Source organism: Mycetomoellerius zeteki, unplaced genomic scaffold, assembly GCF_001594055.1.
Source record: "Mycetomoellerius zeteki isolate Tzet28-1 unplaced genomic scaffold, Tzet1.0 scaffold114, whole genome shotgun sequence".
In the NCBI taxonomy this organism is placed as follows: domain Eukaryota; kingdom Metazoa; phylum Arthropoda; class Insecta; order Hymenoptera; family Formicidae; genus Mycetomoellerius; species Mycetomoellerius zeteki.
This window is the reverse complement of record NW_017256062.1, coordinates 871,729-886,380: the sequence shown is the minus strand read 5'-3', so window position 1 is coordinate 886,380 and position 14,652 is coordinate 871,729. Positions and strand designations below refer to the sequence as shown.

General features: G+C 31.8%; 1 protein-coding gene across 1 annotated transcript in view; it reads left to right on the top strand.

Annotated features, from left to right (window-relative positions):
- The first annotated feature begins 1,387 nt into the window (after positions 1 to 1,387).
- SPARC (secreted protein, acidic, cysteine-rich) overlaps positions 1,388 to 14,652 on the top strand; it is a 14,785-nt gene continuing 1,520 nt past the window's right edge. Inside the window, exons 1-5 of the mRNA XM_018457595.1 lie at positions 1,388 to 1,828; positions 9,414 to 9,496; positions 10,359 to 10,580; positions 11,771 to 11,989; positions 12,795 to 13,145. Of these exons, the coding sequence (XP_018313097.1) occupies positions 1,645 to 1,828; positions 9,414 to 9,496; positions 10,359 to 10,580; positions 11,771 to 11,989; positions 12,795 to 13,145 (1,059 nt within the window). The 5' untranslated portion in view covers positions 1,388 to 1,644. The remainder of the gene's footprint in view (positions 1,829 to 9,413; positions 9,497 to 10,358; positions 10,581 to 11,770; positions 11,990 to 12,794; positions 13,146 to 14,652) is intronic.

Genomic DNA, 14,652 nt, shown 5'->3' with positions numbered 1-14,652 from the left:
AAATGTTTCTCTTTTCACGGTATGTGAGAGATAAATGTGACATTAGAAAGAGAGATTTCGAGACATTGGAAGCGCCTGCAGCTTCACAACTTTGTATACATATGTAGAGCATATTTAAACGAATATTTGTATGGCTAAGAAAGAATTGTCATTTTAGATCCTCTTGTACATTAAACGGTAAACCGTCTTCATCATTTTTATCCCAACTTAAAATCTATTATACATTCAATACTTGTTTATCAGTCAGCGCAATCGTGCAGACAGAGAGAGTGAGAGAAAGAGTATTTTAAGCTGAGCGACATAGTTGTTTAATACTTGAAATCGCAGATTGACTTCCGATTTTCGCGTGCCACCTAATATAAAATATTACACACCATACGCGCGCCGTTTCACTTCGCTACGTCCTTATCCATGTGCATATCCGTGTGTTCAAGTACAACGTGTTCAAAGCCGCAGTTACGCGAGATCATCGCTTTACATAACTTGAAAGAGAGCTCTGCAAATTTTTAGTGTGAATGTTTTCGTTTTTAAGTAACTATTAATATTAATAATAAAGATAAATATAATAACGAACGAAGAAAAGAGAGAGGATATGAAGAGAAAACACAAATAACTGTAATAACTAAAGGACGGCGGTTATGAATTTTTGTAGTATACATTATTATTTTGGTCTGCCAGGCCAGTTTGTGTGTATAACCAATTGAAACGTTACTGCGATAAAAGACGGATGAGAGAATAATGTTAAAGGAGAAAAAAAAAGTGAAAAAACGAACATCAAATGTATTGTAACTTTTTGCATTTAGTATAATATATATATATATATATATATACTTACCTTACACTACCAACCTATATTATAGCATCTCTTTATTTATCGCAACACGCTCACCTGTTTGGTATGAATTTTATTAGCTGGTCTCACGCATAGAGTCACGTTTCCTCTATAATCGGCTTTACCGAAACTGCCGAGCACTCTGTGGATTCATCAGCATTTGATGGCGGTTGAGAATAAGATTCGTACGACGAAAATAATGTCGATATTATCTGCACACAGAATTTTTCGAATTTTTGGTAAAATGCAAATCTTGGCAAAAACAAATACTGTACAGATCTTTCATTTTTTCTTTATTTTACAAATTTTTTTACCGACTATCAATTGATGTATTGGAACTGTGATTAAAAATGCATTCCCTCTATGATTATTCATTTTTTTTACATTTTAATTGTTTTCCTAACTTTAATTAAAATATCTACTCTCTAAATTCTTTAGTGTGGAATTTCATTCTAGAGAGTGGAAATTGAGCCAGTTTTGATTCACTCTAAAAGTTTTAAGAGTATCATATTATTTTCAGAGCAAACTTATGACTAGGACAAGTTACGGATTGATTATTATATTAGATTGATTATTTGCTCGGACTGACACTATCCTTCATTAGAGTGTTTTTTATCTGAATTTCTGTAAGTCATCCGAGTAACCCTTCGAGGGTGCCAATGTCGAAATTCGTCGAGACGAATGAGAACGTTTGAGTTATCGTCGAGGTGATCGGTTGCGTGTATTGCGTAAGAATGTGACTGCGGGGCATACGCATACGCGTACGACAGAAAGATCAGATGAGGGTGTAGGAAGAGAGAAAAACGCAAGAGATGAGATCATCTCTCCTCTCTGGTCGCGCGTTCCGCTCGGCACGGCGCGGCACCGCGCCGCAATGTGCCTCGCGAACGCAGTCTATACCGGTCCAGCGACCGATTTGGAGGGCTGTTCTTTTCTCAATCTTTCTTGCTGAAGAAGAGAACGACAGAAGCGGTTTGCGAAGAAAGCCAACGCGAGGTACGGTAACCTTATGATTTTTCATTTCGTACATTGCCTTGTCAAATTATTATTTAAAAAAATATAGTTTCTACGTTTAAAATATTCCCAAACACTATTCACTATTTTTATCGATTAATGTAATATATAAATTAATGTAATATATAAATAGTTCCATTTAATTGTCTATCCAAATATAGATCATTATATTGTAGAAAATTGATTCTGTTAATTATTAAAATGTCTTGCGTGTCTTATTACTCTTAATACGTTTTAGAAGTATATTAATTCCACACTAAAATAATTAAAATAATTAATCTAAACAAATTACATTTCTTTACGAGCATATACTAGTATATCATCTAATATAGATTATTATAAATACATATTATTCCTAAGTAATAACAATGTTGACTTTTTTTAACACTTTTAATTTATACATTAAATTTTTTTTATTTAGTAGAAAAATTATTTTTAGATGTTTGTGTACGAATGAAGAATGATATCGTATTGTAGAATAAGCAGGTACCTGAATGCGTCTGAGTTGCGAAATGTATAATCACATAGATACGGAAATAAAGAGACTGCCACTAGGTAGTCAGAACTGACTGGCAATCAGAATTCAAACATGAAAAGGGCCTTCATCGAGAAATCTTTTCATGAATGATTCTAGCGATTCTCTTATTTTAATGAAATACCTTGAACTTCTTGTAGTAGAACTAGTTTCTGCCCCTCGAAATTTACACCATCAATTTTTATCGTTAGATTCGAAGTATCTTCACAGCTTGAGTAAAATAACTGAAGAAGATAAAAGTGATGTACTCCAAATGAAATTATCGCGATAAAAGTGTCTTAACCATATTAATTTTCACACACAGCGATTAATGTGAGTCACTTGCACACGAAGAACTGCATACGATGGACGTTTTATATCAGTGGGCGTAGTCACAACTGTAATACTTATCTCTTGTCATATATTTCTCGGAAATCGTGTCCTTTCTGGGACGGAAATCCAACATCCTTTGTTTATTGAAGCAACTATCGTTGCGCAAATTACGAAAAGATGTGCCATTATTACCTCTTACAATCATTTACTACAAATCTCGCGTTACGTTTAAAGTTACATTACGTTGTATCGATTATTATAATTGCCACGAAGTTATGAATGAAAAGGAAATCAATTGCAACAAGTAGCATAAATTATAGTCTGTTTTTTTATTCTTGCAGTAGACTACACTAGAACTTTTTTTCTCGCTGTCGCCAAATATCAAACATATCCCTGGCGGAAACATTTCGCTGAAATTATTCAACGTTTTGGAACACTTCGGCAAAGTTTCAGTATTTTAGAAAAATTTCAGTTTAATTTCAGCGATTTTTAGTTGAAAAATTCATTTTTAGCAAAATTTCAGCAAAAATTTCAGCAAATTTTTAGCGATTTCGCTGAAATGTTCCAAAACGTGGAATAATTTCAGCGAAATTATTTTACCAGGGATCTATTTCACTTCAAGTTCCAAAAGTGTACACTAGTTTAGTTGCAGGAAGCAGATCTTAAAAGTACGAAATTTATAATTTTCTATTAGCGACTTAAAATAGAAGTGATGCCCTGTACTTGTTTTCCAGTAGACCATTCATTCGACCTCTTCTCATGTCGCCATATTACGTCGCACGATATCCCGAGAGTTCAAGACTAAGATCGATAAGAAGACATGAATTTATTTTTTAGTACTTATTCTTCCATAATGAACGCACGCTTACATATAAGCTTATACATACAAGAGGAATAAGTACTAGAGCGTTCTTTGGCAAGCAAGAATAACGATGAAAATAGCTATATTATGGATAAAGACTGCACTCCTATCTCTAAAAACATTTCCTCGAGCTCTACCTACATCATCGTATTACATACAATTTTTACAACAGTCTCTTACGATCCAGTTCCTTTAGAATTATTTTACGGAAACAGATTTACAAGCAATTTTCCATTAGGATTTATACATACGCGTTCCATACATTTTATTATTCGTAATAATATCAAGTCGTGCATAAACTTCCGCTCGTCAACAAGCAGATTGAACGAGATGAATCGAATCAACGCATTTAGCTGGAGTATCTCGTCGGCAAACTAGTTAACTTTTAATTCCGCGTTGGCGGAGCTAGCACATAGGACTAATAACGTTCCTGATGTTCCCCATTTTATGGAATTAGACGTTTGATGAACGTAATGACTGATTTAAATAAAATATGAACGAAATAAGTAGAATATAAAATAAAATAAAATAAAAATAAAATTTTCACAAGCACGACTCCATCTACATTTTTGTATTCTATTTTGATAGAAAATTCTGTTCCACTTCAAATGTTTATCCACGTTTTGCAAAACTTTTTAATGATAAAAAGGCGAATATTTATTTTATTTTTTGTGTTACTTTTATATAATACATCCCTTTACTCTTTTTCAGAAAATATCATCAAAAGCATTTTAATATTTGTTTCATTAATTTTAATTTTAATTGATAAAATTCATGATTATTCTGCAGTTATTCGCGTGCCGACGTGCAGTTTGCGTTTTATTTTACCGCGCTTTGGAATCAATGCATCTATTGCTAACGTGTATATTATTAGATATTCAGTTGCGTAACTTTAAATTTAATTATAAAGAACCCGCGCGTATATTGATCAGTTCTCATTAGGTTTTGGACCATGTGATAAGTACGTGAACTAGGGATGTACGATCTTCGCATCGATTCGCTAAAAATCGATTTTTTACAAAAAGCTCGCTTCAAAATAGTTCTCTTTGTTAAAAAGAAGAAGCGATTTTTTACAAAGAGATTAGTTTAATATGACCCCTTTTAGTTAGAAAAATCAATTTTTTGCAAAATAGATCGATTTAAGATCGCTATTGTCGTTTGGAAAGATAGCTTCTTTTTGGAGATTGGAATATCTCTAATATGCGAACTTCGTTGCGCGTGTAAAGATAATAAATAATAGAGGAGGCACGATTTTTTTTTGTTATAAAGGAATTACATTTTTATTATAAAGGAATTACATTTTTGTTCCTTTCGTCCACTTGCAGAGGCGTTTCGCCCACGTCGGCGAACCGCGCGATAAAAAAAAGGGGCCATGTGTGTCGCGATTCCTACGCGCGCGGCTGGGTTGGAGAACCAGCGTTTCCGGAGAACCGCGCGACGCACCGCGGACGCACTTCGACGTCGAGACGACTGCCGGATCATTGCGACCGGCACGTTCTCTATATGGAGAAAACTCGAGACCTTAACACGTTACATATGGAAATCTTTACTCTTCTTTCGTTCAGTTCGGCTACGCGGTTACGTATTATATAGCGGTCGAAACAAAGAATTACGCAATTTTTTGAAATCGCGAATGCTTGATAAGATTAACTTCTCCAAATATATAGATACTACCAAGGCTGGATAAAATGTCTTCAGAATTCCATTTAAAATACTAATTGTAAAATACTTTTAAAAAATGTATTTAAAATGCAAAATGCAAAATAGGTTTTTCGAATCCATTTTAAATGTAAAATGGATAAATAGGTATTTTAAATGGTTTTCGAATAAAAAAAATGGTTTTCCCTGCCATAGCGGAAAAAAATTTTTATATACGAAAAAGTACAGAAAAACTATATAGATTGAGATAAGATCTTAGTCCGCCAAGATGGTATAAATTTTATAATAGTATTTTACGTTTGAAATCTATTTTTAACGGAATTCGAAGTCCTGAGTACAATATTATAAATAAAGTATTTCTGACGGGAATATTTAAAATATTTTAATATTATGATTTGGAAACGGCACCGTTTACTTGAATAAATCAAATTAATATGAAAAGCGCTGGTTATAGTCAAAATTAGATATTAAGAGTAATATACATTTTTAAAAATGTATATAGTATTTTAATAATGCAGGAACACTCATTTTTTATAAGAGTCAATATTTATGGACTATTTGGAATTAATTTTCTCTTTACAGTTTAATTTGCAGTTTATTTGAATATTCATAAAAATTTTCGGCTAATCATGGGAGTTCTTTTTATACGTCAATGATTCTAGAGAAAATTTGTGAAAACATAGAAGAACCATTTACCTATTTTATGAATGGTTAAATAATAGACAAGATTCCATTTCAAATGTAAAATGAACATAGTTTTCCAAAAACCATTTAAAATGGAACTATTTTAAATATTACCCAGCTCTGAATACTAGACGATTGATAATACACGATTATTGATTCAGTAGTCGATTTGGCAACGAAAAGAGCTATGAAAATTAAGAAATTAAATTGGTAAATTATAAATGCGCAAAACGGACTGCGTACACTGAGAGAAAAATGTACCAAATTTTAATAAATGTACTAATGCAACATTTATTTACGGAAGAGAAATATTTGCTAAATAAAAAATAATAATAGTTAAACCAAATTAATGGTTCTTGTACTAAATAAATATTTGTTTATATTTAGTACATATTCAACTGGCAATACTCACAAACAAAAATTTATTAGAATGTAGTACATTTTTCTCTGAGTGTATTATTATTTTTTGTTTAACTTCATATTTGATCAAATCTTTTTACATGTTGGTTTATGACTTTAAAAAAACATTGTTCAGATCTTGGAGACAGATTCGGAAATAGCTATAATATATGCATGTAGCTACTAGAGAATAGCATAATATTTAATACACAAATATTATGTTATACTATAGTAACTGTGCATACATATATTATATATTATACCAGACGTATTTTTTACTTTATATTAATTCTCGATAAATTTTATTAAAAAAAATTGTCTGGGACAATTTAATTAAAATAGATACGCGTTTACACAATGCACAAATATACTCTTTAAAACTTCTAAAACGAATTTCACTCTAAAGAGTGAAATTTCACTCTTAAAGATTGAAAATTGAGATATTCTTTTTCGAAACTAGCTCAATTTTCACTCTTTAGAGTGAGATTCCACTTCAAAGAATTTATACAAACTGCGTTGATTTTATGTCTGGTTCCAATTATTTATATTACGTGATCCCCTTGGTTGGCGGAAAGCGAAGAAATAGCGCGCGTCCTCTGAATTCATGAGCTGATCGAAACATTGACTTAACGAACTGCGGACATCTCATAAATACAATTGGATGGAACACTTGGCATTAAGCCGCGTAATGTGTTCAACATATAACAAGAAAAGCTCATGCTTTATCAACCAAATGCCTATACATAGTATTGTTAGGACATTTATATTCTAGCGACATGTATAGATTGCAAATTTCACACGAGTACTTTTTCCAAGTCCATTCTCACTCTTTTTTTATCCTTTAATCCTGGTAAAAAATTTTTCTTGCATGAATATATATAAACATACATAAATATTCATAAACATATATAATTTTATATATCCATATACCCTTCTTTCGTTTGTAAAATTACTGTTTAGTGTAATAGAAATAACAATAGTAACGTGAAAACATTAAAAATAATTAAAAGGGTAATTTTCGCACTATTTATTTTAGAAAAAAATCAAGTTTGAAGAAATGTAAAAAATTACCATTGTATAATTATATATAAAATTATGCATAATTGTATATGAGCAATTTTTTTTAACATTTTTTCAAACTTGTTTTTTTTTCTAAAACGAACAATGCGAAAGTTATCCTTTTAATTATTTTTTATGTTTTTACATTACTCTATTGTTATTTCTATATTATACTAAAAAGTAATTTTACAAAAGAGAGAGGGATTTATGAATATGTATGAACATATTTCGTATGATTATACGTGTTTATGAATATTTATGTTTATAAATATGTTTATACACATTTATACATATTATTATATTAATGTATGAAAAATTTTTTACCGGAAAACGACATATTGATTGTTTAAATAAAAGATCGAAAATAATATGTACAATCTAAATAAAAAGAATTTTAAATCTTATATCTAGCTTTTCAAGACGAGCTAGTCTTGAAAAAGAGTTTCAATCTTTAAGAGATTTCACTCTTTAAAATAAGATTTACTCCAAAAATTTTAAAGAGTATAATATATATTTGTACATTGTATGAATTAATGGATCTATTTTCACTAAATTGTGATCCCAGACAACTTTTTAAAATAAATTTTATCGAAAATTGATATATCTTGATTTACTTAGCTTTAAAAGTATATCTTATAATTATAATTATTAATACTTTGATTATCGCACGAATTTTTATAATCGGTTTTCTAGCGCCACAATATTATTTTATATCTAACTTTTAAAAATAAATATAAATTGGTATACATATATAATCTAAGATTTCATGTTTTTAAAAATATTTATGAAATGTGTGTGTGTATTCAAATTAATACAAGAGGCCCACCTACATAAGACTTACATAAGTATATCCAATGTTGGATACACATGACAATTAAAGTATATTTATATTTAAATAATATTGTGTCTAAATAAAACTCGCGCATTAAATGTACGGAGATTACACAATTATGTGAATCTGTGACGAACTCGCACAAATTTCATCGAGTTCAAATTTCACCGCTGACGAAGACAACAACCGATTGCTGACGTTACGTTACATGCGCGCGTCCTTCGTCGTTATTAAAGCTGCAATTAAGTCGGCGACGCGTAAACCGATTGTATCATCCGCGAAAGGCAACGAGAGCGAAGAGACGAGACGTCGCGTGCGAAGAAAAGGCAATGTCGTAATGAAGTCATATATATTAAAAGGGCGCTCGTGACTCGTCCGGATGTATCCGAAGCGACTTGATTTTCAAATATCTGGGTTATCGCTTCGTTGCTCCTATTAAGGTCTCGCGAGATTTATCTCTGGTCTCTCGCGTTGATCCGCGCTCGCGTTGATCGGTGTCACGTGCGCGTGCGTGCGTGCGTGCGTGCGTGCGTGCGTGCTTGCGTGTTCGCATTACGTCGATTTTTTTGGAATAATACGAGTGTCGCAAGGAAATGTCATTCGTCTTTTATGCCGACATCAACTGGAAACGCCGCGGCAATAAAGCATTACGCGCGAGAAATGGCTGATTTATTTACACGTTCAGGCCTGCTTGCACCCGATTTAGCTCAGGGATATTAACCCCTTTCAACGCACCGAGAAACTTGAATCTATTCCGAGAAAAATCTTAACTTTTCTACCAGCCGCTTTCGCGACGCGTACAGAATTCAGGAACTTTCAAAAGTTTTTCGATGAATGGCTCCTCGAGAGATAGAATCCGATCGGCAAATAGAGCTCTCGACGCTCGATTGATAATAATCTGAGTTTCTACGGTTTTACGAGGGAAGTAGAGGACGAAAATAGTTTACGTTAAGTCCTCCTTCCTGAATCGAGGTGGTTAATTTGATCAATTACGCGAGCCAAACTTCTCTAGGGCGACTTATAAAGATATGATGTATCCTACAATGAATGGGTCGTAGTTTACGAGGCTTGTAAATTGCCAATAACGGGAACGTGTCTGAAATCATAAAGATACTGCTGCTCTCTGGATGCTATCAAACTTCGTTAAGATTGAGATCATTCTACTTTAGATCGATTATTTTAAAAGGAAGGCATCTTGCACATACTCATCATCGATTTGTCACAGGAATCGCAATGTCGACGAAGCTGCAGCTGCTGTTGGTCGCGTTGCTGGTGGTGGTTCTAATAGTGGACGTGTCATCTGCTCAGGTATTATTATCTTTTAATGATACATATCTCAATATAATTTTTTCGATCTTAAAATCGTCATACTCGAAATTATCATAGTCAAACAAGAGAAATCTGCACACTGAAAAAAAAACTAAAAAAAATTTTGTAATTTGTAGGGAACATTTAAATCTTTCTTTATGAGTCAGTGTTACAATAAAAAAATGGCTGTGTTCTTCAAATGTTCGAAATATATGAAGTTTATTTTGTTAAGAAAATATATTAGAATATATAATTTTTAACTTAGTTAGTAAGAAACATGAGTTTCCCTTACTAAAAGTCTTTTCATTAAAAAATCAAGAATTTTGATAATTACAAAATATTTTTTAGCACTACTGTAAATTAAAGAGTATGGTATTTTTTAATTTAATTTCTCAGATTCTCTGCCTGAATTTTTTGTTAGCGCTTCTCTGTGTGTAAATGATGTAAAATGTTATGGTTTAAAACTTTTAAATTAAGTGAATTTCATTCCGAAAAGTAAAATTTTTTTATTCTTAAAAATTGAAAATTGAGCCACGCTTTCAAGACTGGCTCAATTTTTATTTTTTAGAGTGAGAGTCTTATTCTAAAAAAACTTGGAGAGATAAATAACGCTGGTAATGCTAAATATAATACGTTTATAGAAAGATAGATGAACTTGAGTAATTCAAATATTGTGCACTACAACGAGAAAGTTTTCTCAAAGTTTTCTGTTTCTTGGAAAAGAAATGACAAACGTGAGAAGTACTGAAAACTTTTTACAGTATTCTACCCGCTCCTTTTATATCCTTAAAAATATTATAAAGTACGAAGCAGGGAGAAAGAAAAAGAGTATTAATCGAAGTTTATATTAATCGATTCCTAGCGCAGACGAAAATATCGGCGTCGCACGACCACGACAGAGGCACCCGTGCAAGATGAGATCATGAACATGCTGGAGGCTGACGAAATAGCCGAGGAGGCAGCGACGGCGGAGGAGGCTGAGGTCATTCTTGAAAATGGCAGAAACGAGGTTGGATCGAAGCAGCAGCGTTTGCTCCAGGACCCGTGCATGGATAAGCATTGCGGCGCTGGTCGTGTTTGCAAGGTTCGTCGAGAAAGTTCTCTTTTATTCATGAATCAAAAATAATTGCTTTACATTGCTACATAATGTATATATGAACAAGGCGATCAATGTTGATGTTCCGCGTAAATTTATGCACCCAAAATCAAATAAGAAAACAACCAATATTATAGGAAATAAAAGCCCATAACGATTTTTAATGCTTAAATAATTCAATGTAAATTTGTATACTATATACGTATTAATAAATAAGAAACTTCCCTGGTGGAAAAATTTCGCTGAAATTATTCCACGTTTTGGAACACTTTTCGATAAAATTTTAGCACTTCAGAAAAATTTCAATTTAATTTCAGCGACTTTTAACTGAAAAATTCATTTTTAGCACAATTTCAGCAAAAAATTTCAGAAAAATTTCAACAAAAATTTTAGAGAAATTTTAACAAAATTTCAGAGAAATTTCAGAATAATTTCAGTTTAGTTTCAATGATTTTTTAGTATGTTACCTAAAAAATTTACTTTCACTGAAATGTCATCAAATTTTCAGCAATTTCGCTGAAATGTTCCAAAACGTGAAATAATTTCAGCAAAATTTTTTCATCAAGATTAAGATTGCTTTCTGACATTCGTCTAGAATTCACAATAAATTTTATTATTATTAATTATGGATGACTTTAAGATAATTGTGGATGACATCAAGACTTCACAATAAAATTATAACATAAGTTTGTATATTTCGCGTTGCGCACTGTTAACAGCGCTGTACTCTCATTAGCCTTGATTCCTGTGTTTTTCTTCTTCTTATTAATATTATTATCATTATTAATTGAATTTCTAGTCTTCTCTGTCAAGACCCATAAATTTCAACGTTCATTTGTTTATTAATATTTGTATTTTTGTGATTTGTCAACTTCTAATAAAATAATGATAACATGCTTAATGCAACTAAGGCGTTTCTACTAATGTAAATTAACTTTAATTACGATTCAACTTACTTTTCATCTTTTTCTCATTCTAAGAATTAGAAAAATATGAAAAATGTGAATAGTTTAAATCGAACCGAGATTAAAATTAATCTACATTTATAGAAATGGACATAAGTGCCAAACTTGGAAGTAAAAGAGATAGAGACTGGCTTTAAAATGTGAAATAAGAATTTTGTCCTCTCTTTAAGACAGACAGGAATAAAAAGGAAAGTGAAATTTCTTCGATTTTAGAGTACGGAGGAGGGCACGGCTGAGTGCGTTTGCGTGGAGCTCTGCAACCAGGAGGTCGATCCGCGTCGTAAGGTCTGCACCAACTACAATGAGACCTTGGGCAGTGATTGTGAGGTCTATCAGGCGCGTTGCTTCTGCGACACCGGTGACGCCAGGTGCAGAGGTCCAGACTATCAACATGTTCACATTGTATACTATGGCGAGTGCCGACAGATGCCTGTAAGTATCATTCTGTCACAGGTGTGACAGAACGCTCCTTATACAATAAAACCGTATATTATTTTCACATAATAAACTGTAATCACACAACTATAATCACACAAATTTTTCCGCCTGTTAACTGGCGTATCTATTATCTCAGTGATTTCCCACTGAAAATAACTTTCAGAGCTAACTTGGGTCTATTGAACTTATTCAATTATAAATTTCTTTGTAAAAAATTGTCAAACAATTTAATTTTCTTTATGTTACGTATACAAATTTGTATTATTTTTATTATTAAAATATCCTTACACTGAAAAAAAAAATTGGCTGCTGCAGCCAATTAAAAATGCTATACCATATTTTGCCATCTAATTTGCTACAGCAGCCAATATTTTTTTATTTTTAAGAGACCTTAAGTCATAAATCGAAAGAGTTTAAGTGACAATAATTTCTGTCTAAACTGTTTTTGCGTAGTTTTTTTTAGGCTTTAACCGTTAGACTTAAGCGAATTGAACAAAATCCAATTTTTACGACTTAAAAGCATAAGCACTTACAACTTACGGCTTACGGCCTCTTAAAGCAAGATTGTGGACTTACCCTTATGTTTGCATTTTAAACATATTGTTCTCTAAGAAGTTTTACATACATATAGATCGAGCGCCGATAAATGTGTTACAGATTTGGGCATCAGCTCCAGAGAGTTAAAAATAGAAAAATTATTATCAACGCGCGATAAAATATCGAAAGCATGTGTGTTTTCAAAGAGTTTTTCGATTACGCGATACATTTATGTATATACAAAATTCCTTAATTCGCGCAGATGTGCAAGGAAGAGGACATGGCCGACTTTCCCAGACGAATGCGCGACTGGCTGTTCAACATCATGCGCGATTTGGCAGACCGTCAAGAGTTGTCATCGCATTATCTGAAGATGCAGCGCGAAGCTGAGACCAATCACACTTTGCGCTGGTCGAACGCAGCTATTTGGAAGTGGTGCGACCTGGACGGCCACCCACACGACCGAACGGTATCTAGGCACGAGCTGTTCCCGATTAAGGCGCCCTTGATGGCCCTCGAGCACTGCATCGCGCCCTTCCTTGATTCCTGTGACATCAATAACGATCACAAAATCACGCTGGTTGAATGGGGCAAATGCCTGCAACTCGACGAGGTATCTCTTCCTTTTTCTTATTTTTCTTGAGAATGATTTTTTTAAAGAAATATTAACAGAATATTAACCCTTATATTATACGCACGATGATTTTCCGAATCTATACTGCACACGATAAGTCATTCGTAGATTAATTTTCATCATTTTAACAAATACATAAATATTTTTATCAAGTAATTCTTATATATACTTTATTATCTACTTAACATCTTTAGAAATTATTATCTATAGGGTTGTATTTAAACAAATTGTATATAAATGTTATAACTAATATTACTTGATATTCGTAGTTTTTCGAAGGAAAAAACGTATGTTGTAAGTCAGACAGCACACAATATTTATAAAATATTTACAAAATATTTATAAAAATTTAGAAATATTTATTTATATTTATCATAAATATTACATAAAATATTTAGTCTATATTTTAATAATATTTTGAATAAAGTTTTATATAAAATATGTAAAACATCTACATAATATTTCACAAAATGAATGTTAATAAATAAGAATTGACCAATCGCAATCGAATATTTTCCTCATGTTTGACTGATTGGTTAATTCTTACAACTATAACCACTTATACAATTATGCTTACGCAATTGTAGAATGGGTTTGAAAGGCTGCTGTATTGTAGTAATTGATGGAAATTGCGTTCGAGGATTCGAAGATAACGTATATTGATTAAGTAATCGTCCCCATTTGTAAATACAGTTTTGGAAATATATTAGAAAAATATATTAGATCTATATATTAGAAAAAAGATTTGTGTATTGATTATAAACTTTTTACAATTAAATTAAAATATATAATTTAATTAAATTTTATAATTATCTAAACAATTAAATACAAAAGTATAAGACACTTACGATAATCTATTTTGGACAAATATCTCCACATATAGCCATTGATTTTTTTTATATACTTTATCTATATTAGAGTGATTTTTAGTGCGAATATCTTTTTATCTGAAACTTAACATCGTCTAATGAATAACACATATGCGTTTTATTCGTAGTTGATTCTTATAGACTTTTTACAATAAGTCATTACATAAGCTGTAAGAAATTGACCAATTATAATCGATTATTCTTCTCACATTCGACTGTGATTGGTTAATTTCTTACGATTTAAGACTTAAAACTTAAGTAACAGTTTATTTGTAGACAACCCATTTGTCTTAAATACAGTCTTAAGATATTATAAAGCGGTGGCTACAATAAGATTTTAAGACGTAACTTTTAAGCTTTAAGTTCTAAGCCTTAAGAAATTGACTAATTGTAGTCGATTATTCTCCTCACATTAAATTATGACTGATCAATTTCTTATGTAAGGTTCATAAAGCTCAAAATTTACGTTTTAAAATTTCATTGTAGACGCCGCTTAAGCCAATCAGAAGGTTATATTAGCATCTTATCCAGACAACACACAATGTTAATAAAATATTTACAAATTATTTTATAAGTAAGATTTATTTTACATATTTTGTAAATATATATATATATAT